Source organism: Eurosta solidaginis, chromosome 4, assembly GCF_040869045.1.
Source record: "Eurosta solidaginis isolate ZX-2024a chromosome 4, ASM4086904v1, whole genome shotgun sequence".
Taxonomy (NCBI): domain Eukaryota; kingdom Metazoa; phylum Arthropoda; class Insecta; order Diptera; family Tephritidae; genus Eurosta; species Eurosta solidaginis.
This window is the reverse complement of record NC_090322.1, coordinates 171,072,911-171,100,545: the sequence shown is the minus strand read 5'-3', so window position 1 is coordinate 171,100,545 and position 27,635 is coordinate 171,072,911. Positions and strand designations below refer to the sequence as shown.

The following is a 27,635-nucleotide window of genomic DNA, read 5'->3' as shown; positions in this document are numbered from 1 at the left end:
GAAAAACACCATTGATATTACGCTCTTTTTCGCAAAAGTATATCTTATTTTACGTTTTAGATAACAAAATCGATACATTTTTCATAACACGCTGACAACAAATCGACAACCCTCCGATTACAAATCTATACGTTTCTGAAAACAAATTGTAACCCTTTTTATAAAATATCGATCATATTTCGGTAAAACCAACAATAAACATTTGATAATAAATCGATAACTTTTCGATTAGACTTCGATAAGAGATTGGTTTTTTTCAAAATATTTAAAATTTATTTTGAGTTGGAAAACGGTGTTTTTTTGAAAATGTTATAGCTTTTTCAAAAATTGACCGTTTGGGATCATTTTTTTTTTAATATGTTTTTAAATGTACTTTTCGGAAAAAATTCAAATAAAATTTTTAAGTTTTTTTTTTTTCAATTAAATAAAAAAAAATTCTCGGCCCACTCCGGGATTAGTGGGGATGATTGCAGAATTGATTGAAGTTTTTTATGAGAAAAAAAAAGGGCGAAATTCGAAAAACTGAAAAATTACAACAAAAAAAACTTTAAAATTTTTTTTGAATTTTTTCCGAAAAGTACATTTAAAAACAAATTAAAAAAAAAAGATCCCAAACGGTCAATTTTTGAAAATGTTATAGCATTTTGAAAACAAAAGCGATGTTTTTTTTTAATTCATAACTTTTTTGAGTTTTTTGATTTGAAAAACGTCTTTCGTAAGCTAGAAAAAGAAGAAAAACTTTCAGCCAATTCTAAAGGGGTCGGGTTCAAAATTGGTCGAAATGGGATGGAATACCCCATATATATTAGATATGTGGGAGATAGTATACTAATTCCAAAGACTCAGGACTCTCCTTTATCGTGAGAAAAGATGTTTACACATCAAAGATTAACGCAAAAATGTCAGCTTGAAACAAAGCGAGTATTTTTACTCTCTTCTTTCGTGGTATTTTCGCAACTATTTCTTTGCTATGCTTTTTTACTTTTTTGTGGAAATAATATCCCCATATACATTTCAACTATCTACATAAATTTGTTTGTATATTTGTATATGTTAATGATTTACTCCCAGCACTTGTCAAATATGTTGGCATTTTTAAAAAAGCACACTTGACCCTCTTTTCACATGAGTATGTACCCACTTATTTATATACAATATGTACGTACGCCTGCAGCACTTTCTCCTTAGATTTCTCCTAAATCAATAGCTATGTAGATAGGTACATTGGCAAACCTTAGCGTAAATGAACAAGTAAAGGTGTCTAAGTTCGGATGTAACTGAATATTATATACTCAGCTTGAGCTTCAGTTGCACATTTTATTTAGAGAAATTACTTTTCTACATAACACGTGGCACCGCCCGCTTAAAAAAAATATCTCCCCATTTCCTCTTACAATAAAACTTGATAAGTAAAATATCATTTATTCAAAACTATTTTTGCTAAGTTATAGCTTATTATTCTAGTATACGACCCTTTTAAACTTGTTTTATATTGTAGTGGTCTTCAACCGATCCCGTCCATTTTTACTAGAAATATTTTCCGCTATAAGGAAAATATGTTTACACAATTTTATTACAATATGTTAATTTTTCTTCCAGTTATGGCTCCCGAAACATAGAAAATTGCTTAGTCATAAAAGGGGCGGTGCCACGCCCATTTTATTAAATTTGAAGCTAATCCTATTTATTGTTATAAATCCACTTGGGAAATGAAATACCATTGATACAAAGCTCTTTTTTGCAAAGATATAGCTTATTTTATTCGTCCACGACCCTTTTAAAAATCTTTTATATAAAAGTGGGCGTGGTCCTTAACCGATTTCGTTAATTTTTCTTCAAAGCATTCCTTATAGTAAAGGCAACCTCTCTGGCGAATTTTGTTACGATAGTTTTAACGATTTTTGATTTATGATTAATAATATTTGTAAAATTAATTTTATAACAAGTGGGCGTTGCCACGCCCATTTTAAAAAATTTGTTCAAATTTTTATGAAGAGTCTCAGTATCAGTCCACATGTTAAATTTCAACATTCTACTTGTATTATTTCCTAAATAATCAGGTTTTTTGTGTTTTCCAAAATGTTATATATATAAAAAGTGGGCATGGTTATCATCCGATTTCGCTCATTTTCAATACCAATCTATTCTGGGTCCAGACAAGGTCGTGTGCCAAATTTGGTGAAGATATCTCAATATTTACTCAAGTTATCGTGCTAACGGACAGACGGACGAACGGACATGGCTCAATCAATTTTTTTTTCGATACTGATGATTTTGATATATAGAAGTCTATATCTATCTCGGTTCCTTTATACCTGTACAACCAACCGTTATCCAATCAAAGTTAATATACTCTGTGTGCAAAGCACGCTGATTATAAAAAGCGCAAATATTTTTTGGCATTCATTGACACACTTACACTTGATTTTGTTTACACTAACAAGTTAACGGCATTATGCGTACTTTTTGTTTACTTTATTTCTAAAAACTCATGTGCGCAATTGGAAGATATGCGAAATTCCCTTTTATTGTACTAATCCGTTTTTCCGTGTGTACATCAATATGTCACAAAAGCCACTTAAATAAAATCGAACTCTTTGATACTTAAAGAGTAGTTTCGCTATATAAGTGGAGTTCCAATTTTGCCTGCGGTTTTCAAACTCTTGATGAAAGTAAAAGAATTAGAAAAAAAAGAGATACAAATTATTATAACACTATGAACACATTCGGTCTATGTGGCGTCTTTGTTGGCCGGCCATTACAACCTATTTTAACACTTCCTTTATATAACTTCCTCGAAACGCAGAAAAAATTGTGTTCGTAAATACAGACATAATGTTGATGAATTTTGATTTTGGAATTTTAATAAAAGCAACTGTAAAAAGCTTATCAGAAACAAATTTATATTTCTGCTTATGCTTATACACCTTGATGCGGTGATTGTGATGTACCTAATATAGAACTTTTAGTAAAAGTATCGCTACCGGTCATATAAAATACTCGGATCAAAGTATCAATGCTAGTACTCATACTCAGCAAAAGGTATCGAGTATACTCGATCCAAGTGAGTACTTCGGAGTTTTGACTAAAAGTGAAGAAACTTTTCCTTCATAAGTCTCTTTCTATTCTTGTATGTATTATGTGTCCCAATTATGGGCCAAATCGGACCACAAATACGATTTTTTGAAATATTTCGATCCATGTGCCACCTATCGGATTTTTTTTCTTATTATTGCATTGTCATCGGGTTCTGAACTATATTCCAAGTTTCAAGCTTGTAGCTTTTCGGAAAGTTACTTAAATTTTAATTACAAAAGTCGTTCACAACGGCCGGCCTGTCAAGTCAAGCTAAATAAAACCGTTTATTAAAAAATAAACAATTGTGAACACACAAATAAATCTATTTGTACTATGGCACTATTATGAATATTTGCACTGCATTACCAGAAGATGCTACCATACGCCAGATAGCATCGAAATTAAATTGATTGATGGAACAGCTGATTTCTGTTGATATCTGCGAAGAGACCTTCATATTGGTTGCACAAGATGCGTACGGGTCCGGCTCGTATGTTAACATGGCACGACGCAATTTGGAAGGGAAAATCGGTCTAAATCTCCTCAGAGGTTTATCGCGTCAAGTATTTATTTATGTCATTAAACGTTTTGTGGAGAGATTAACTAAATAGAAGAGGATCAAAACGATATTCCTTTTTTAAACTTTTGTACTTTACACTAACATATCTCTGCTGGTAGTATTGTTATATGTATATTGGACATTTTGTTAAGATTGAAACTGTAAGACTCTTTTTATACTCAGCGTGCTTTGCACACAGAGTATATTAACTTTGATTGGATAGCGGTTGGTTGTACAGGTATAAAGGAATCGAGATAGATATAGACTTACATATATCAAAATCATCAGTATCGAAAAAAAATTTTATTGAGCCATGTCCGTCCGTCGGTTAACACGATAAGTTGAGTAAATATAGAGATATCTTCACCAAATTTGGTACACGAGCTTGTTTGGACCCAGAATAGATTAGTATTGAAAATGAGCGAAATGGTATGATAACCACGCCCACTTTTTACAAATAAGTTAAGCACACAAAGTTTATGACCACCCTTATATCTCTGTTATGACGTCATCTCCAACTTTATAAATATAACACTTAACACCATCGCCATTATTTGCAATGCAAGAATGCGCCAAGTGCTGTGAGAGCGGACCGAATGGTTGGCAGTGGAAACCAAGATAACGGTAGCCTTGCTTTGGTATTTCTAATTGGAATAGAGTGTAACTCTGAGGAATGGCATCGAAGAGCGAACTAGTGGAAGTAAACAGCATTTCTTATTGGAGCAAGGCTAATTAGATTTAAGTTGCAATTGGATTACCGCGGACGTAGCATTTTACCAAGCGATATTATAAAACATTTTATAATTAAAATATAACAAATAAAATATCGAAGATTTATATAACATTTTTGAAAACACAAAAAACCTGATTATTTATTAAATAATACACCTAGAAAATTGAAATTTGATGTATGGACTGATATTGAGACTCTTGATAAAAATTTGAAAAAAAAAATTTTAAGTGGACGTGGCACCGCCCACTTGTGATAAAATCAATTTTACATATATTACTAGCAGACCCGACAGACGTTGTTCTGCCCTAAATTTGGCCTATCTGCATACATTTTAATAAGCTTTTTCCGTCTAACTCTGCCCTACCCCTCTACACTTTATCATAATCTTTTTATTCACTCCTCCCTCCGTCTTTTTCGCTTCATCTCCATCTTCGTCTCATTCTATCTATTTCTCAGTCTCCTTCTCTCTTTTCTCTTCGCTCAAGTTTTTCTCCTTCTTCTTCGTCTCTTATTGCCAGTCCCAGAGGGTGGTATGTATTTTGTTTCAGTCCCATTTCGAGTCTCAGTCCCAGTCACACTCCGAGTCCTAATCCCAGTCCCAGTCCGTCTCTGGTATACTTCCCGGAAAAAAGCATCGTAAATACTAATATAGGCAAATTTATATACGAAATTTCAGGCAAATCGAATAGGACGTATGTAAATAGGTATGTGGGTATTATTAATTCTCGTCTTTATTTCGGCTTCGCATGCATATTTATCAGTTTTGCCAGGTTGATGCGACTAAATCGAATATCACAATGAACTTTAGAGCTCTCAGCAACAGCTTTCATTTGATATCCATAATACACACACATTCTAGGGGTATCCGGGTCCATGTTTTGGCCTATATCTCGAGACCCTAGTCACTCAGCGGTGTAAAACGTACTCTGTACACACCAACAGCTTCAATTTGATACCCATAATATAAAGACACATTCTAGGGATACCCGGGGCCACGTTTTGGGCTATATCTCGAGACCCTAGCCTCCCAGTTGTATGAAAATTATCCTGTACTATAGCACTCATCAACAGCTTTCATTTGATATCCATATTGTATAAACACATTCTAGGGGTACCCGGGTCCACGTTTTGATCGTAATACCCTAGGCACGTAGCGAAAAAAAGGTAGACGTTGGTCGATTCTCAGAACTACCTAATATGCTCACAAAATTTCATGAGAATCGGTTCAGCGGTTCGGAGGAGTTAAGCCTCTAAAACCGTGAAAGAAGAATTTTATATATTAGATTAATCATAAATCAAAAATCGTTAAATCTATCGTAACGAAATTCGGCAGAGATGTTGCCTTTGCTATAATGAATGCTTTGAAGAAAAATTCACGAAATCGGTTAAGGACCACGCCAACTTTTATATAAAAGATTTTTAAAAGGGTCGTGGACGAATAAAAAAAGCTATATCTTTGCAAAAAAGAGCTTTATTTCAATGGTATTTCATTTCGCAAGTGGATTTATAACAACAAATAGGAAAAATTTCAAATTTAGAAAATGGGTGTGGCACCGCCTCTTTTATGACTAAGCAATTTTCTATGTTTCCGGAGCCATAACTCGAAGAAAAATTAACGGACCGTAATAAAATTTGGTACACAAATTTTCCCTGTAGCAGGAAATATTTGCAGAAAAAATGGATGAGATCGGTTAAAGACCACGCCCACTTTTATATAAAAGGTTTTTAAGAGGGTCGTAGACTAGAATAATAAGGTATAACTTAGCAAAACATTGTTTTGAATCAATGATATTTCACTCATCAAGTTTTAGTGTAAGAGGAAATGGGGAGACATTTTTTTTTAAAGAGGCGGTGGCACGTGTTATGTAGAAAAGTAATTTCTCTAAATGAAATGTGCAACTGAAGCTCAAGCTGAGTATATAATATTCAGTTACACCCGAACTTAGACACCTTTACTTGCTTTATAATAGATAGGCTTGGTTCGTTTGTGGGATGAACATTGATGTATTGATTCGAAACATAAAGCTTAAGCCATAATGCCGAGAGTAAAATCTTCATAAGAGTAATTATTGTAACTGTGCCATAAAATGGAGTCGGTTGTTATTTATAAAGTTTTTCAGATAAGTGATTCATGCTCAAAGCTTTCTCATGCAGACCACAAAAAGCGTGAAACTTTGTTTCCTCGTAAAAAGTACCTATCTATTTTGATTTTATATTTATTGAAAATGTCGCTTAAGTTTGTAAATATGTTCTCCATATATAATATATTTGATTTAGTCGATTACTAGGACATTACGAATGGAATAATGTTATTGCTCGTCTACATTCATCGAACCTCCTTTCAATATTTTATTCCAAAACGCCCTAGGCTTAAATTCAATATATTTTAACGTAAGCTGAGACGTTTATGAAATGACTCTGAAATGGAGCGTTTAGCCGAGATAGCCTTTCAAAATGAAACATAATACACTTCCTTTAAAAATTCACCAACAGCTTTATTATTAAACTAATATAAAATAATCACTCAGTATTTCACAATAGAATATTTCGCAACAATGGTATCGATAGCCGGACGGTAATTAGCGAGCTGACTTCTTCTTCAGTTTCCTGGACCGCTAGGAGTCAGGAAACTCTTTAATGTATATAGGGTATTCCATCCCTTTTCAATCAATTTTTAACCCGGTTTAGAATTGGCTGAAAGTATTTCTTCTTTTTCTGGCTTACGAACGACGTTTTTCAGAATTTTTTCAAATTTTTTTCATCCAACTCAAAAAATGTTATGAATTTTTAAAAAAACACCGTTTTTGTTTTCAAAATGCTATAACTTTTTCAAAAATTGACCGTTTGGAATCTTTTTTTTTTTTTAATTTGTGATTAAATGTACTTTTCGGAAAAAATACAAAAAAATGTTTAAAGGATGTTTAACCATCGATAAATTGTATTATGAAATTCTTAACTTCTGGGTCAGTTACATTTACATAAAATTGCGGATTTTTGTGGACCCCAGTATCCGAAAATATTCCAACCGCACAAAGGTGTCCATTCACGACGCCCGGTATTCCAGAATCCCTATCACAAACTACATCGCCACCTTTACCACAAATCATATTTTCTTCCATTGTTCATAAGAGGTAGTTTTCCGAACATTCCTCTAGTTTTAATATAGTTACGTCATGTTTTATGAGTATATGATCAAATGGATTTTGCGGTTGTCTAGACCATCCACTAATTTCCATCTTTGTGCTCTCCAAAAGTTGACCTTCGCAAGGTGGTATTGGCGCCATGCCATCTTTTTCAAAGGGTTTATCCAGTTCAATTGCATCTATATTCCTATCGCTTCTGTTGTATCCTAAACTATATAGACGAATTACTCTCTTCACATTACGACGTGGTCCGCAGAAAGTTTCTGCATTTGCAACTGCATTTGCTGTATTACCTACAACGTTGACTTCTCTTATAAATAAAGTGTACAGGCATTGCGCAGCTGTAATCACTATGTGCATACTGACTAATGAACCGACACAATAATATTTTTCATCCTTAAGTAATGCTACCAAATAACGCCGATCGTCAGTTTGCCAATTTATATGGGTCAAAAGAAAGCTAAGAACGAAACCCAGGATTGCGATATGATTATTTAAATTCATTTTAGTTTCTGACTTTTACCACTGCTTGTTAAGTATAAAGAAGTATAAAGTAACTAAAGCAAGAAAGGTTTTGTGGGTGTTATTTATATACAGTGGTGAAGCTTGGTGAAATATTCGGGTGCAAGTGCACGGTTAGAAATCTGAGCCTAAATTTTTAACCATTCGTCGGTTTAAACACTTTTTGAAACATTTTGCTACTAAATTAGAAACCTCTCAATTTACTATGGGTTGTTTTTTTGTAACTTTATTGGATTTAAAATTAGTTTAGTCAATAAGTTTAATATTGTAACGAATTTAGTGAAACTTCGCTTAATTTACACCTTCTGCAAACGTTCGAATTGCTAAGTTGTCAAATAAATAACTCCAATATTCGGTAATGCAAAATGGTCTTTATTAGATTACTTTTGAGAGTAGTACAATTATACTTCACTTCGTAACTGATAGCGTGTTTAAATTAAACGGAATACTGACTACTAAGCTTGTGCTGCTGTTGCCTTGTCCGCATATGTCTCCAAATGTCTAGACGTTTCTTCTTCTGGAATCTCCTACTTGGTTAGCAGCGATATGCGTGTGTATATGTGTGTACTACTTCGGCTTATGATTACATCTGTGTGTGAGTTATCCCTTCGTTGCCTTGTATTTCTTTGCTAAATAATGATTAATGGGTTTATGTAGCTTGCTTTAATGTTTTTGTTGTTGTGCATTTATTTAGTGATGTAAAGATTCGCCACAATATATTAAAATTGTTTTAAAACAAAACCAAAAAAAGTTTCAAAAAATCCAAAAATACAAACTTGTACGTCACTTCTAGGTTTGAAAGAAAAGCAAAAAGTTTCAAAGATCTAAGAATTGAAACTGAAATTGAAACGTTTGGTATTAAAACGTATACTTCGAATTCAAGTTTTCGAAGATGGGCGTGGCACTCCCCCCTCCCTGTTATGACCAGACATATTTCTATGTTTCGGGTGCCATAACTGGAAGAAAAATGAACGGATTGTAATAAAATTGGGTACACAAATTTTACCTGTAGCAGCAAGAAATATTTCTAGAAAAAATGGACGAGGTCGATTAAAGACCACGCCCGCTTTTATATAAAAGGTTTGTAAAAGGGTCGTAGACTGAAATAATAAGCTATAACTTAGCAAAAAATTGTTTTGAATCAATGATATTTCCCTCATCAAGTTTTATTGTAGAGGAAATGGGGAGACATTTTTTTTAGGCGGTCGGCGATGCCACGTGTTATGTAGAAAAGTAATTTATCTGAAATGAAATGTATAATTTACTGTTGTACACCTTAACTTGTTTTTATTTAAAAATAAAATAACTAGTTTACAGCCATGCAGATAACAATCATCGATTTAACAGTCTCTTAAAACTGACTGGCGGCCGCCCGCTTCTCCCTCCACACCGAGGGTCCTGGGTTCAATTCCGGGGCAAAGTAGCATCAACAAATTTTACAAATGGTTTTTTTAATAAGAAAAAAGTTCTTCTTATCGGGGTCGCCCCTCGGAAGTTTTCTACAAACACTCGGAATGTATTTCTTCTATGAAGAGCTTCTCAGTGAAAACTCATCTGCCTTGCAGATGCCATTTAAAGTCGACATAAGAACATGTAGGTGCCATCGCGACAATTTGTAGGAAAAATTAAAAAAGAAGCGCGACGCATACTGAACCCCCCAACGAGTTAGGGGATCAGAATATACCCGCGGTAGGTATGCCTGTCGTAAGAGGCGACTAAAATACAAGATTCAAGGGGCTGTGTAGCGCAACCCTTCAGGTTGCCAGCGCAATATATATCTTCTCCAAACCCAATTGTCAACCTCACCTATCCGCGGCGAATCCTGTTTCACTAACAGACGAGGCTCTGGCGACCCCAAACTCCTCATGGAACTTGGGGGTGGGGAGGGAGGGAATGGCCTGAAGGTTTAATGTGGACACATAAATCGTTCCCAAGATAGTCGGGCTAGCACCTTAATGGTGCTGTGGTACCGGAGCGTACCGGATCTGTATCCGGAAAAGGACCATCACATCGACAATACTCCCTTAAGCCTTCGGGGAGCAACCTTATCGCTACAACAACAACAACAACGCATACTGAAAGTGAAGTTAGGCCAAAAATCTTTTCGGAAGTTATCGCGCCTTGCATTTATTTATTTTTTAAATTGATGTACGGTTTTTCGATCCGTGCGGCTACAAGCACCCACCTTTTAATGTTAGATCCTCCCTGGGGCCTCTGAAATATGTTTTAAGTTTCAGTTGCCTAGGTTACCGGGAAGACACATAAAATTGAACTGAAATATTCCAAATCTCATATGAATTTTGTTTATAATTTTGGCTCGTGTTCTTGTGAGGCTACAAGTTTGTAGTTCAACAGAAAGTTTCTTGAAACCTATCTTGAATTATGTCTTGAACTATCATTGAACACTGACTCACATTTAAAATTCCAAGCCTCTTGCTCACCAGGAAGTTACTCAAAAACTGACCAAAATATTCCAAATCTCATATGAGTTCTCTTATTATTTTGTTGCATTGTCACGGTGTCTTGATCTGAGTGTAAGTTTTCAAGTTTCTAGTTCAGTGAGAATTTACTTAAAAATTAATCACAATATTACACGTGCTTCTTCGAGATTTCATAAAGATCTCTAAATACCTCCATCTAGTACAATTTTTTATCTTAAGCCATTTCGATACTTAAAGCATTGAACATGAGGTTTCTATTTTCAATGCTTTAAGTATCTAGCTCGCCGCAAAGTTACTTAAAACCCGATCTCAAGACTTTACCTATCGGCCAGTGCGCCACCTAGCGGATTGTTTTCATATTGAAGCACGGTGCCCTACTCTAAGTGAAAGTTTTCAAGTTTTAAGCTTAATGGGAAGTTTCACGTTAGCTGACACCAATTTGGTGATTAAATCTTCCTCCATTTACCTTCCCCCACTTCAGTGAAGGTCTTCCCATTCCTATGATTTTAAGTGTGGGGTCGTATCCTTTGGGCTTTTCTTCGTTGCACATCATCATATCTGCATAAAGCTTCGATACTCGCCGTCGGGATAACGAACAGAACTACAAATTTTTCGAAGAATTTTTCCTTAAGATTTATGGTCCTGTACCAATGCACCAACTGATAATCAGCGACTTTGGAATGGCTGCAAAAAGTTGCTCCAGACCTTCAAAAATAAGAAAGCGTACGGTTGAAGGTGGTGGATAGAGTACTGATCCCCACGAAACCAAAGGCCACGGTTTGGATACCCCGAGTGGTGAAGGCGAAGGACACGCTTAACATGCTGCAGCGTCAAAACTCGAGTATGCCACCACGGACTTGGAATGCTCTTCATGTGTATCGACCCATGACGGATAGCAGTACTACATTATCTAAGTTAATAAAGAATGAAAATACTCTTTTATTGGAATCTTACATTAGAGCCCAATTAGAGAAGCACACTTGAGTCAGATCGGCCGCTTAAGCTCAGATTAAACTTCAGTTAAAGTAGACTGAAAAACTGCGGAAAAGGCTTAAGCGTAGTTTAGCTGATAAAATGAGTTGAACTTGTACTGAAAAACCGGGCCTTAAGGATATTGTAACGAATTTAGGGAAATTCCGCTTATTTGAAACCTTCTGCTAACGTTCGAATCGCTAAACTGTTGAATAAATCACTCCAATATTCAGTATATCAAATTGGTCTTTATTTAGATAACTTTGGGAGTAGTACTTCACAATTATACTTCACAACCAATATCGTGTTTATGTCAAAACTGATTCGTTATTACTCAGCTTGTACTGCTTTTATACTCTCGGTTTTCTCGTCAACCCATTTCTCCTAAAGTCTAGTAATTTCCCGAACAGTTGTAGCTCATGCTTGGATAGTGACCAGCTATATAAGTACATGTATATTTGTAGTTTGTAGCCATATGCGTGTGTATGTGTGAATAACTACTTCGGCTGATGACTACACATTTGTATGTCTCAGATGAGATATCTCTTCGTCGCCTTCTACATAAGAGTGGCTGCTTTATTGTTGTTGTGCATTTATGTAGTAGCAGCTTAGTGATGCTAATATTCATCACAATATATTCTGGTCCAAAGAATATTCCCCTGTTAATTTCAGCCAATCCACGGGATTAATCTCTTTCTTATTTGAAGAGCACAGAATAATATTTATAAGAACAAACCATATCAGACCCAGTCAGAGTATATAAGTATGGCAATCAATTCTCGGTGACTGAGACCGTAAAAAATATCAGGAATGCATATAGATATACATAAATACCTACCTACTATTAGGTTGATATTCGCATAAATAAAATGATGTAATCAATTTGGCGTTGAATTTGCTTAAGGTGCAGCCAAAAGTTGTCGTGCAGCTGATGACTGAATAAAAACGAATTGATTTAATAAATAAATATACATACATACTCAGCATACTTAACTAAAAAATGGTACACGGACAAAAACAAAAATGTGTATTTAACCTTAATCCATGACGAACGCTCATCATAGCCGCCTTGGAAATTATAAAAAATAATTTAAATTTCGTCTGCGAAGATACTACCAAAGTTACATGCTGTTCCGCTATGCATAGTCGGAGGGATGTTATGGAAGTGAGCTTACCGAAACCGGAATTCGAATCCTGTTTTGAGTGAGAAGTCTAATCAGGGTAAAAGGGGCACATATTGAGTAAGAAAGATGTCGAATGGCATGATCATCTACATTATTGGTTAGTCATAAAGACTGGTGCCGATTGTGAGTACCGAAGAAGATTAGGTTTTCCTCCACCTTTATCGATACACGCCGTTAACATCGTCGTTATAACGATAGATCTACGGAGAGCTGTTCTTTGCGATGACATGGAGAGTGGTTGAAAGAAGCACGCCACAGTAAAGTTTTACTTCTCTCCTGCTTTGAACTGTGGTAATGGACGACCTGACTCAGAACCTTGAAGGTGGGGGCTGACAAGTGGTGACTTATACCAATATCTGATAACTCTTGTCAGGGGTAAATTTTTGCTTAAGCAAAGATTCTTTTGGCAGTGTTACCTGGATGCCGTAACCATGTGGTCTGAATTATGCGGATTAGCTGTTAACCCTTGCAAAACGGTCCTTGTTATGTTTACAAGGATTTAAAAATTTCCTGAATTTAGGCCACTCTCTATTGGGGGAGTACCAAATGCAATGCTGAATCTGTAGCCTGTTGACAAATGGCCGCAGCTCAAACGGCTTTAATGCCTCGTTCTAGTTATGGGCTTATGAATTATGAGCACTCTATCATTCTGGCCGAGTTCGACTTCATATATTTCAGGACAGGCTACTGTACGCCGTCCTCCTCACTTTTTACCTAATTCAACAGTCATTTTTTCTCAAGGAAGGAATGGAGTGGACAACTTATATGAAACGGGATTCACGGATAGATCCATGTTAGATGTTAGAAACATCTGCAAGGCTACATAATCTCAAAAATGGGCAAAAACGGTGTTTTTGCACTTTTAGATTAGGATATCTCGAAACGGAGATGAGAGAGCAATTTTGAGGCCAGGTTTCGATTCATCGCATCAAAATCCTTTCAAAATATATAGTCCGGTTTCTTGGTCTGAGATGCTGTCGGCCTGTGTAACCGGAGATATGTTCTCTCGATAGAATAGTAGTAGTAGTTCAATGGGGATAAACTAAGATTTACATGTTTAGACACTACTGTGTCCAAGTGAAATTGTGGGAAATCCCATGAACGCTACCTCTCCATAATCTAACTTAAAGACATGTATATAAAGGGACACATTCAGTCTATGTAAGGTCTTTACATACTAGCCAGTTCGAACTTGCCTATGTACATATATGGCGTGATGTTATTACAGCTTGGCTACTGGCGGCCGCCGTGGTATGATGGTAGCGTGCCCCGCCTACCATACCGAAGATCCTGGGTTCACGTCCCGGGCAAAGCAACATCAAAATTTTAGAAACAAGTTTTTTTCAATTTGGCAAGCACTCCCGAGTGTATTTCTGCCATGAAAATCTCTCAGTGAAAGCATATCTGCCTCGCAGATGCCGTTCAGAGTCTGCATAAAACATGTAGGTCCCGTCCCGCCAATTTTCAGGAAAAATTTATAAGGAGCACGACGCAAATTAGAAGAGAAGATCTGCCTAAAATCTCTTCGGATGTTATCGCGCCTTTCATTTATTTTGTGTTTTTTTTTTTTTTTATTTATTATTGGATTCAATCCGATTTAAGATTCCCGCACCTTACTTCAAAGTGAAACAAAACAACGTTTGGGTAACTCTCTTTCGCTTCGTTGGAATGTCGTCATCTATTTCCATTTGCATTAATACAATTATTATGCGATGGCATCTCTCTGACGTCTAGCATTTGTGTTGGAGCGCTATAAGGTGCTAGTAAGCATCCCATTACAAGTCGAATTACGAATAGAACATTAAGGTGGTCGTTTTAGGAAGTCGATAAATTAGTTTTAATTTGAGTGAATAAGTTGTTAAAGACTCTCAGATAGATGTCATTTTGTAAGCCCTAAATATCTACTGATGGGTTGATCTTCTTTACGCTTTCGCCATCGATTTTACGTTTTACAGAATCAGTGACTATTTTCCTAAGTATAGGCCTACTTCCGAATGTGTTGGTTGAGTCGACTTCTTTCTCATCCCTCATCCCCGCGGCAGGGTTAATTGAATTCGAATAATAGCGAAATGGACTAAATGATAAGCGGATAGACTAATGGCAGGTTTGGGGTACAATAAAGAAATAAAAGTCGGCACATTACCCCATGACATCACGCCGTTGCACTGTGTACCTTTTTTTACTTTTAGGATGCCAAAATTAATAACAGCCAAACCAACGGAGCAATTCATTTGAAATTTTGCAGTGTGGGTGCAGATACCTAAATCTGATTTGAGAATAAAAATGGGCGTGATCCGCCCACTTTTTCTCCTTGCCCTCATATAAGGTGAAATTTCACATAATCATATTTTCTACTTTAAAAGCATTTTCCAGTGCCAATATAAATAAAAATTGTCTATATTTCTTAACTTTAGCTTAGAGGCTTTTGATTAATATTTAAAAAATTTTATTTTTAAAGTTAAAAACGACATAATAAATAAATAAATGTAAGGCGCGATAACCTCCGAAGAGATCTAAGGCCGAGCTTCTCTTCCAATTTGCGTCGTGCTCCTTTTTAATTTTTCCTTCCAACGGCATCTGCGAGGCAGATGAGTTTTCACTGAGAGCTTTTCATGGCAGAAATACACTCAGAGCGCTTGCCAAACACTGCCGAGGGGCGACCCCCGCTTAGAAAAATTGTCTTCTAATTGAAAAACCCTATTTCTAAAATTTTTGATGTTGCTTTGCCCGGGGTGTGAACCCAGGGCATACGGTTTGGTAGGCGGAGCACGCTACCATCACACCACGGTGGCCGCCGTACATTTATTTGTAAAAACTGAATCGAAATACATACTTATAAATAAAAAGTGCAATTTTAACTGGTATAAAGTCGGAGACATGCTCTGGTTCAGATAATAAGCCAATAACTTCACTCGTTAATGCTCGCCGCTTTGACCTAGGGGTTTTCCGCAAACTGTTTATGAACAGGTCTGATGACATCAGCAATCTGTGCAGCAAATCCAAGTTACTACAAAATCTTAACTTTTTTGTGGTGAAAAGTTCACGATAGTTTCCTGCATCTTTGTTTCTGAACTCTTGAGCTTCTTCCGAAAGTTTACCAATAGGAAGAATAGCAGACACGATTATACTCTTTCTATGAAACAGAATTTTATGTACGCTCACTGGCATATTGTACCAAACATATTCCGATAAATATAGTACCCTTGTCTCTGTCACATAGTGGTCAAAAACTTCAGAATTTATTTGAAACCCACATCCTATGCATGAAAGTATTGTATGAAACCTTTTCAAAAGATTGATGTTTATGCCGAATATGTCTGATGTTATTTCAGGATCTCCAAAGAATCTTCTCGCAGTGTTGTCATAATTTGTGTTGCCGGTTTTTTGCTTTGGCATATTTATCAAAAGCCCAACTTCTTTCCTGAATCTACTTTTAGATATGTTCTTTCGCCTTTTTCATCTTTTCTTTATTTTCTTCGGCCCGCACACACCAGGTCTTCATTTCCATTCGATAAGCGATGTGTAGCATACATTCCATGCATCGTATCCAAGAATGTAAATGGGAAATTCCGAAAGCAAGCATGCTTTTGTCAACATTTCGCTCTGACAGGGCTCGCATATTGTTCATAACTTTTGGAGAAGTCCCACATGATGTATATGCCGACAGAGCGTTAGGTAGACGTGTATGTGATGTATATGGGGTATTCCATCCCATTTCGACCAATTTTGAACCCGACCCCTTTATAATTGGCTGAAAGTTTTTCTTCTTTTTCTAGCTTACGAAAGACGTTTTTCAGAATTTTTTCAAGCTTATTCATCCAACTCAAAAAAAGTTATGAATTTTTAGAAAAACACCGTTTTTGTTTTCAAAATGCTATAACTTTTTCAAAAATTTACCGTTTGGGATCTTTTTTTTTAATTTGTTTTTAAATGTACTTTTCGGATTTTTTTTTTTTATTATTTAATTGAAAAAAAACTTTAAAATTTTGTTTGTATTTTTTCCGAAAAGTACATTTAAAAACATATTTTAAAAAAAAAAGATCCCAAACGGTCAATTTTTGAAAAAGTTATAGCATTTTGAAAACAAAAACGGTGTTTTTTTAAAAATTCATAACTTTTTTTGAGTTGGATGAAAAAGTTTGAAAAAATTCTGAAAAACGTCTTTCGTAAGCCAGAAAAAGAAGAAAAACTTTCAGCCAATTCTAAAGGGATCGGGTTCAAAATTGGTCGAAATGGGATGGAATACCCCATATATACATATGTATATTCCCGAAGCACTCAATTGCTGAGAAGTATCACCCATAACAGACGACCCTCAGGTAGGCGTGCATACATAACATAAGTTAATGGGATAAGTGCACAACTCGTTAACTATGGGAAAACTCTTATGACAAACAATGAAGGCTATTCAGTGCACAAGTTTCCTTTTTCCGGGTTTTTACCATTTCAGGTATAACTGTCTTTTTTGGGATCTAGTATTGTAGACTTGAATTGAGGACATTCCATTGTTAGGTCAATGCGCTTCATACGTGAGCGAGGGTATAGAGACTTTAAGTTGGCGATTACAAAGAAAAACGCAGAATTTCGCAACGGTTTGTTTTTTTATCTGAAACTATATGAAATTCCCTTTAATGTGTATGTATTCGTTCAATGGAATTGGGCGGAATCAGGCAAGTTTTATTCTATTGAAAACGAAAAATTTTCTAAGCTTACCAAACTTTTAGTGGATGTCTAAAACAAAAAAAAATAAAATTTACAAAAATGCCTACGTGGCTGAAACTTACCAATATTGTTATAAACTACCCAAGTATGTTAAATAAAATAGTTTGAAGTCATAACAGTTATCGAAAAATCCACCACGTGACCACAAATTTGGTGAAAAATTTTGGACTGTGAAATGATTTTTACACTTGTTTCAATTATCCAAGTTTCATAATGCTTATCATTGTGATCGTGGTTTTTTACTTTGCTGTGTATACATTTTCTTAACAGTTGGTTATTAATCTGTTGCATGTCAAAACATTTTTGAGATTGGAGAACATTGTGCATCCTAAAAGTGAAAAAAGTTATGCTGTGCGTTGTACACATCCCGCCTGCAGACCTTATGGCCAAAAACATCGCTCTAGCAACTGCAACAAGGCTTAAGGTCTCGGGGCAGCTGTAATACAGGCCATATAGCCATAGCAATATAGCGCCATCAAATATCGGGCAAGCGGTATATGTAGTCCCATGCCTAAGCTCGGAAAGAGATCTTGGGGCCACAATTGAGCCAGGGTGCAGAAATGGCAGAAAATACTATAAATTTGTATATGGATGGTTCCAAATTAATGTTAGTGGTCGGAACTGTTGTTTACTGCGTCGCCCCAGAAATAGGTAGATCCTCCAGGTTGCCGGATTACTGCAGCATCTTTCAGATGGATATTATAGCCGTGAAGAAAGCAGCACAAATTCTGGAGGAAGCGTGCTTAACCTGCAGCTGCGTCAATATATATACTGCTAGTCAAACGGCGATTAAAGCAATAACCTCACACAGTACTTCATCAAGAAGTGTTCTGGAATGCAAAGAAGAATTGGAAAGTCTTCGCTCAGGCCGAAGGTAACGAAAAGGCCAATGAGTTGGCAAAGGAGGGTGCAACAGTCGCTGAAATGACAATAGACGTCCCAATCCGTTGGGGAGAAATTAAAAGAAGAAAAGAGCTGCATATGATCCATCAAGCAGGAAAGGCGTGGAAAAAAGCGCGGGGCTGCAAAATTTCTGAGATCGTGTGCCAAGCCTACGATGTTAGACTCACAAAGTGGCTCATATCTCTGATGGGAGAAGACTTAAGGCTCACGATGGGCATACTAACTAACTGCCTTCTGGCGTCATATGCTTATAAGTTAGGTCTCGTCAGTAACAGCTGGTGTAGGAAGTGCGAGCTGCAGGAAGAAATGGCTGAGTAAAGGCTTCAGTTGTCAGATCTCGAGGCAGCACTTAAGCTAGATCCTAGAAAACTTCAAGTATTTGCCAAGAGGATGGAGTTATTCTGTTACATAAGTCATGGTACCTGATTGGGGTTCTTCCGTTTTTATCGTGAAACAAATTCTGGTAACAGTATGGACACTTTCAGTCTATGCGAGGTCTTTATAGTTCCTCCTAACCTAACCTACCCATGGCATCGCTCAAATTCTGCTAATGAGGATGGAATGACGCCAACTGACAGGATGGCCTCTTTCTCTCCTCCCCCCCCCCCCTAATCTTTCCCTTTTCCCACCTTATTCCACATTTTATATTTAACCCCACTTTCTTCCTTCCTCATACATGCATGCAGGTAAAAATCCCTTTTTGTACATGTGTTTGTGGGTGAGGAAGGTGGTGAAATACCCCGCCCAAGACGACGAGTAGGCCTATGATGCAAGCATACCAGCTTATCGCTTGTCCTCACCACCAAAACAGTTAGCCACGCAACACCTGATATATGGCTCAGAATAACAGAAAGTTTCATAAGAAGTATTCGGGAGAAAACTTTTCCGGAGGATTCATGGTATCTCTTATGATTTGAAGTTTGGCAGTCTCTGGTCTACCGCTGCACCAATAGACTATTGTTATTGTTTTGGAGTGAAAAATAAATAAATAAATAAAATAAATAAAGCTTTATACTTCGCAATTGCTGTTCTCTCTTTCTAATGAGAGAAGGTTGGAAGGTTAATGTACTGTACGTATAAGAGATTGTATCTGAATAAAAACAGAACCCTCCATCTGCATGCAACAGTAACCTGAAGAACTATTAAAAACTAAATTTGCTCTGAATCAAACATCATTTTATGCTTTCAAGAGAGTCGTTTGAAGATTAGAGCCAAGCTGGACATTTTCTCGGATACGTCAAATTCGTAAAAAGTTTAAAATCGTGTCCAGGATCTTATGTGACATATCTTAAAGACGGCGAGATATGATTGATTGGTACTTAAGCCAATTCAGCACTTGAAGACTTGAGCACAGCTATTTCTTACCTTTGCACTTCTCGCAGTCGCAGTAAGAAAACTTATAAGCGCTTGAGCTCTCCAAATGCTTTAGAATAATTTTTCGATTCGAATTTAACCCACCCTAATGCTAATACCCAGTAAAATTATGCATTGTTACAAATTTGTTCTTGCGCATGCGCTTGTAACTTTTGTTTATGGCGCCCTTCGGCAAGTTTCGATGTCTTGAGTTGCGCATAAATTGCAACTGACGGAAGCCAACGAACATTGCAACGGCCCATGTCTGCAAGGTATCCTTTCTAGTGCTTGTAACACGCCTACTTGCCATATTTGTAGACAAAGTACTTATGGATATTTTATTGTTGCCTACTTTTGTAAAAGAATTTGTTTCCACCTCATTTATTATTTTCCTTTTCTCTTTCCAGTTTGGGCATCCTGCCGCCACTGCCCACGCCTGGAGGTGGTAATAGCAACAAGTCGTCTGCATCCCACATGCCCAGCAATGGACATAGTAACGAACACAAAAATATCCCGAAGCAACACTATTTGTCACAACAACAACAAAAGCAACAACAATCACAACACAAACCACAACAACAAAATCCCCGCCGTCATGACTCGTCACCGAAACGTTTTAACTCATCGCTGGGCAGTGACACAGGCAATAGTACACGCGATTCCGAATGCAGCGAAGAGCATAGCGGCGGTTCGCCTGTTTCTCGTTCACCACCACACACAGCAACAACAAAGCCACTACCACTGCCACAACCCACTAATGAGCTATTCGATTCGTTGGCCGCAGAACTACGTGCCAAATTGAATGGCAATGGTCCGCCTTTGTTGTTGCCGCCACGCGACTATGACACCGTACATCGCTCTAAGGGCAATTTGACGGCCATTGAGTTGCGACGCTGCCGTAATGCTTTGATTGTGGGTGGCGCCAACTCCAAAGAGACAGTAGTGCCCACAGGTGGCAAGCAAATTTCATCGCGTGGTTCATCGGGTATCGGTTCGGACTTAGCACCCAGTCCAGAGCGGCAAGAGATAAACAGCTCCAGCGGTGAGTAAAAACAATACAAACATGATTTTTTTTCTATTTACAAATTTTTCTCTCATCCTCTTTTTCCTAACTTTTTTGAACACAGACGATGAACAATGGTCTAACGAAGCAGATAACTCAGTCATCGCGCTAAAACCATCCCAGATTGCTATGGAGCGTTCGTCACCCATAAAACCACATCATCCGCAATTGAATCGCAAGAGCGCAGTTCAGCCACCTGAAGACAGTTATTTGCGCGATCTACCAGCTAAGCCTTACACTCCACGTCCGAGTGCAATTAGTAATTCGCATCGTGAGAAGATCGTTGCTTCTTCGCAAGAGCGCGACTCACGCTCAAAAACTTCGTCGACAACGAGCTGGTCACGCGAAGACGAGATAAAACCGATTATTGTGCGTCCAGCCGATTACAACGCAAAATTCAGTCGTGTAATGCAAACAGAAACCAAGCAAGACTACCATCGTCGCGCCGATGGTGGCATAGGTGGCGGAAGCCGTGAACGTGAACATCCGAAATTGCGTGACTCAGACAAATATAATGAGATAAATCGCTTGCTAAACAATAAACTGACACTGGAACGCGATTCACCCGACGAACATTTTGCGAAAATCAAGCTTGACGATGCAGAAGACTTTAACGATTCAGACCCACCTAGCGATCATATGCCTTTACATGCGCCAACTTCAAGCTATCACAAAGAGAATCTAACAGATAAACAGAAATTTATGGAATATTCGGCAAAGAAACAGTCAAAATCATATGCTGCTGAAGAAGTTCAGCGCTACGGCGCTCGTCATCGTTATGTCGATCCGGCTGATCTACCATTTGAGCAGCCCACAAGTCGTAATAAGTATGCTGCTATTCATCGGAGTACGCTGTCACCAGACCTTGGCCATACGCGCATGGCTGAGCGCGAGCGTGAGCCAGAACGTGCGCGCGAACGAGAACATTGGCGAGAACGCGAACATGAACGAGAACATGAGCGTGAGCGCGAACGCGAACGTGAGCATGAACGACAGCGCGAACGCGTGCAAGAACGAAAACAATATTCACACAGTAATGAGCGTAACCCATACCGTGAACCAGAAAGTCTACCCTACATAGAAAGTATGGAAAAAATGATGAAATCTTCAGCTATGCGTTACAAAGCATTTGATGCGACACAAGACCCACCAGTACTTGTGCCACCCAAAGAAGAACTGCAAGCCAAACTGAGCGGACAGCGCAGCCGATTGTATACGAAGCATGGCGATCAAGATGTACGCCCCATAGGCTATGCGCAATCTAGTTCGCGTTCGGATGTTACACCCAAGGATCGTTTCAAAGATGCCAAGGACAAGTTTCGTGCTATGGAACGTACAGGTAGTCGATATGACTTAAATGATGAAAAAGATGCCACCGATTTTCGACCGAGACGCCGCTGTGGTTCAGTTGAACCCTCAGACAATGGGCGCGCATATGCTGATTGGAGTGACGAAGAGCATAATGATGATCCATCACCACCAACACAAATAGGAAATCGTTCACGCTCACGCTCGCGCAGTCAATTGTGGGAAGAGACGGATATGATGCCACCAACATCACGTGATAATCATATGCGTGAACGTGCTCGAGAACGTCTATATAAAGAATATAAAGAACCAGAAAGACGTCCATTAGTGCGAGAAATGTCTAGTAAACGTTCAGAAACCCAGCATGAACGTCCGAGTGATGTGACAGATGGACGCGATCCCTATCACGATGCATATCGTTATGATCAACGTGTAGTGCGTGATCATTCACGTGATGCGCCGCAATCACGTCATGACGAACTCGAACGACACAGAGAACTTCGAGAACCGGTACGACGTGACTACTCACCAGATGTTCGTAGTGGACCACAAGACCATCATCGTTCCAGTCGTAGACAAGCTGAGAAGCATTCACACCAGTACCCATCTACCATAACGCCGACACCACCAACGAATGGCCCATCCTTACCCAATGGTAAAGGTATAGCCAATCTATCGAAAGGTTATCGTCATAGTTATGCGGAGCCGGTATTTGCTCGCGGTGCTGGCCGTGTTGGATTGGCGGCTGTTAATCCGTACTAAGCGATATGAAGAAAATTCGAATGGATTTTAGTTATAGAAAGATCTATTTGCTTGCAAAAATTATAAGTAGTATTGTAATTAATTATTATGCTAGTAAATTTAAGCCGCTACACATTAGGGTACTTCGTAAACACACATCTCTGATGACAGTACTACTTCCGGCACGATATCCACCCAATACATTCAAATGTCGACTTCCCCATGAAATTGTGGATATTAAATAAAACTCTGTTCTTCATAAGGAAAGGATTCTGGCGATAAGTTGGCAGCCAGTTAGGCGAGAATGCGAAACAGACTTAAGTCGTTTGTAGTTCACTCTAATTCTGTCCTCGGATTCCAGGCCAGACGACTGTCGAGAGGCGGCTGCGTTCAAAAGATTGTTTATAAGGTATTTTGAAGTAAGTTTTCTTATAACCACTGCATGGTGGCCGTTGAAAGGAAAAATTCAAATCAAGCTTAATTGGCGTTAACATTTTAATCCAACCAATCCAAATTTGAAGCCAATTTTTTAATGAAGTATTTTCAGCCGCTTATTCAAGCTTATAAAAAACATTTTGAAGGACCTTATTTTCTCTATTTGCTTGATACAATAGTATTTAAATGTTCGTAATAAAGTTAGGTTGAACTGGCCGATCAATAAAGACTCACATAGACGGAAAAGCCCAATTAGAATTATTCCGTCCTCTGGCAAACACTAGAAGTTTTCTATGACCTAGCCTAATTGGTGCCTCGAGATCTGGCAACTTTGCCGCCCCTAGTAAATCCCGCCTTGAGCTCGCGAGCACAGAACGCGCTCAATCAATACTTCCCGCAGCTTGCACTTCCTACATCTGTTGTTACTAACTGGGTCGCATGTGACGCAAAAAGGCAGTATCCAGCTAGTATGCCCATCGTGAGCCTTAAGTCTTGTCTCTTTGGGGCTGGAGATGGCTAGCAATAAGACAGAAGTGGGTTTGGTGAGCTCAGATCAGATTGTGGATGAGTTAGTCCTAACCATAGGAGATTATCAAATAAATTCAAAGCCTTTCTTGAAATATCTAGGAGTAAACATTGACTCAAAACTGACTTTTAAAGAGCACTTTAGGGCGGTGGGGGAGAAAGTTTCTAGAGTTAGTGGAGCCCTAACGCGAATAATACCCAACATCGGCGGCCCAGGCGAATCTACCTGTCAGCTATTATCCAACGTAACCAGCTCGATAATATAATATGCAGCACCAGTATGGCACGGATCTAAAATGGTCCACCAACCAAAACGATACACTAGCAGCCTACCGTATTACTGCTATACGAATAACATGTGCTTATCGGACGGTGTCCAACGACGCTGTCCATGTTATATTCAGGAAAATCCCAGTAGATCTACTCTCAGGTGAAATGGCCGACCTGTATGGCATTGGAATCAGCCGACCATCTGAAGATGCTAAGAAAAGCGCAAGGTCACGTAAAATAATTAGATGCAAGAATGGTGGGAAGAATCGAGATAAGAGCACTGGACCTTCATGGTAGTTCGGAAAATAGCGGAATGGTACAAACGAAAAAACGGCGAGCTAAATTACCACCCCACACAGATATTGAGAGGGCACGGCGGATTCAGTGAATATCTACATCAGAGTGGGAGAGGAAAATCCTTCCTGTACACACGGTGTCTCCAAATTAGAAAGCGCAGAACACGTTATGTTTCACTGCCCTTCCATTAGAATTTTAGTACCCCGAATGTGAATACAAATAGATTGAGGGACCGCTGTGAGCAAGATGGCCTTTATAATTATGACGAAATTGATGCATGCTGAAGGGCAGCGCAGAGAAATCCACATGCGAATTAGTGGCGACTAAATCGCCTTCTCCCCCGTAACATTGTGCCTAACCGTGGACCCACGAGTTGCGGACACATGAACAGGATTAGCCTGGATTCATTGGGCCAATAATGAAAAAAAGTCATGTCTCTTTAGAGATATGAGCAACTTTGAGTATAACTTCATAGGCTTTGGACATGATCTTAGAAATTTTGCCACCCCGCGCTTCTGTCCACGCGTTTTTTGCTGGATGGATCATATACAACTCCTGTCTCGTTTTAATTTCTCCCAAACGGATTGGGAAGTTTACGATTCATTGAGTGCTGCACCCTCTTTGCCAACGGTATCACAGTATAGATGTATGGTTCGGCCGGAGTGAGAGCTCTGCAATCCTTTTTTGCGTTCCAAAACCTTCATGAAGTACTGTTTAAGACTATTGCCATGATTGCCGCCCTAGTATCAATATATATATGTATGTGTATTGATGCGATTGCAGCATAAGCACGCTTCCTCTAGAATTTCTGCAGCTTTCCTTAAGGCTACAATTTCCCACTGCAGAGATCTGGCAGCCTTTGGGATCTACTTATTTCTGTATCGACACAATAAATAGCAGACCTGACCTTGCCGTTAATTTAGAACCTTCGTTATACACGTGTATAGTATTGTAACGAATTTAGTGAAAATCCGCTTATTCCAAACCTTCTGCTAACATTCGAATCGCTAAACTGTTGAATAAATAACTCCAATATTCAATAATGCCAAATGGTCGTTATTAGACTAATTTGAGAGTACTCACAATAACTCTTACTTCACAACTAATTGCGTGTTTAAATCAAACTGCTTAGTCATGCCTCAGCTTCAGCTGCTTTTATACTCTCGGTTTCCGCGTTCACCTATTTCTGCTAAGGTCTAGTAATTTCGTGAACTTCATGCTTGGTTACTAGTCATATACATGTGTATTTGTAGTTTGTAGTAATATGCGTGTGTATATGTGAGTACTACTTCGGCTGATGATAACATGGGTTTATGAGTATCTCTCTGCTGCCTTGTATGTATGTGTGTACATGATGATTGATTTGTTTACGTCAGGGTTAACCAAAGTTAAAAGTGTGGCTGTATTAGTAAGAGCGCGACGATTGTACAAATCACTTGATGCAAGATTCATTCGCCTATTAACAAGCAATCAGGCAACATCGTATGCAAGAATTTTGTTTATTTATGGCCAAGATTACGAAATTTCGCACATTAATAGCATAGTCGTACGCAAACAAGCGACACCATCAATCAATGTTGCTACTCTGCCTGTTGAGCGACAACTAAAGACGAAAAGCATAACAAATACGTGTGAAGTGGCGCCAATAATTATACAACTAAATGGTTAACACACACTGGTTTACGTACATACGGGTGGCTGTGTATCGCTTTGTGATGCTAATATTCGTCACAGTATTTTCTATAACCAGGGCATAGTACAGGTCTACAAGTAGGATATGTAGCAGCACGCACATACACAGCCACGCTCACCTGATAAAATGTTTGTTCTTGTTCGTGTTTTTTGTGGATGCTATTTGGCACTGTTGTACTTCTTAGGACCAAAAAAAGTTTAGTAGCTGCTATCGAAAACTGCTTAAAATTTTTATGGTTATATTACAAAGAAATATACTTATTTACTTTCAAACGAACGCTTAATTACATCTCTCTTTAATATCCATATATTTTGGACAATTTTAATTAACAAATTGTGATACTTTATTACCGGGGACGATTGCTAAAACACGACCAAAACCGTCGGGGGAGGTAGACGCATTTTTGCCTCGCTTCCAATAATTCGGATACTTTTTCTCTTTGGACTATTGATAACGGGACAAAACGCGTCTTTTCATTTCTCTTTCCACATTTTTGGACGAGTTATTGCAGTCGACCACGGTTTCAAACTGTTTTTCGCGGAGAACTTTTGAACGGGTAGAAAAACTTAGCACCTGTGTTGGTTTTCTTAATGCTGGAATAACTACGCGTCCTCAGATACCCCAATTCAAGACTTTTGTATAATTTTCTGTAGGACCCATATAGGGCACTACATTTTCATACTAAATACGTTCAAAAAAATTTACCATCACAGCAACCCATATCTGATATTCCGCTCCTTTTTTTGTTTCCCTGCGTCGCTTATACGGCAGCAACCCCGGTAATTTTGACACTTCGTTCAGTTTCAAACTCATGTTCCACGCTAATTTGACACTGACCGAAGTGTCAAACTGCAGTGTGTTAGAAAGAGAAAGGAATTATTTCCTTGTCATACATATCATACTTGTAAACCTGTACTATGAACTAGGGCACTTCCAGTTTCCAAAATGTGGCGTATTTACGGCGTACCCTAATATTAATTTTAGGTAAAATATTTAAAACATACAATTTGATATGCTCTTTAACCTCTAACTAACCACAAGTGTCCCATACACATCATTTTAACTATTTTCACTTACTAGACGGTACTGGTCAGATACATCACAAATACTTTCAACGTCGTTAAGGGGTAATTATTTTCTCTGCTTGGTAAATATATCTAGAACTTAGTCTAAAAAAGAAACTCTGTATATCTATCTTATGTGCCTTCGTATATAAAAAAAATTTGTTAAATTTATCAAAAAAAAAAAAAATCCAAGAAATTAATACAATACAATTCATTATTGGCGTAGGAGTTAACGTTTAAATAAAGATAACAATTGTCAAATGTACCCAAATCAAGTTCGAAAATTTCATATGTTTGTATGTATTTTTATAGTAAATTTCGCTAAGCGTTAAAGAAAATGATTTATACACTGATATTTTTGAAATATATAATCAATTTTTATGATCAGTTAAATAATTGTTACTTATTTAATGATTAAGATATGAAATATTATTTACATTATTGTTTTTTAAGTAAGAATATATCCCCGTAACTATGGCAACTTCAAAATTCAATAAAGGAATCTAGTGGATATATCTAATCGTTTTATTTTATATTCATGCAAATGCTAGGTTGATAGCACTAAACCGTTAGTTCTAAACAGCCACTTAGCCTAAAGATAACTTTTTTAATATGTGATTTTTTCCACT

General features: G+C 37.8%; 1 protein-coding gene across 14 annotated transcripts in view; it reads left to right on the top strand.

Moving 5' to 3' along the window:
* Window positions 1-27,519, top strand: part of LOC137250634 (peptidyl-prolyl cis-trans isomerase G) — a 546,463-nt gene extending 518,944 nt beyond the window's left edge. For all 14 annotated transcript variants that reach the window (XM_067783772.1, XM_067783770.1, XM_067783771.1 and 11 more), the window contains 2 exons: window positions 20,018-20,652; window positions 20,738-27,519. In XM_067783772.1, the coding sequence (XP_067639873.1) occupies window positions 20,018-20,652; window positions 20,738-22,743 (2,641 nt within the window). In that variant the 3' untranslated portion in view covers window positions 22,744-27,519. The remainder of the gene's footprint in view (window positions 1-20,017; window positions 20,653-20,737) is intronic.
* Window positions 27,520-27,635: the final 116 nt, after the last annotated feature.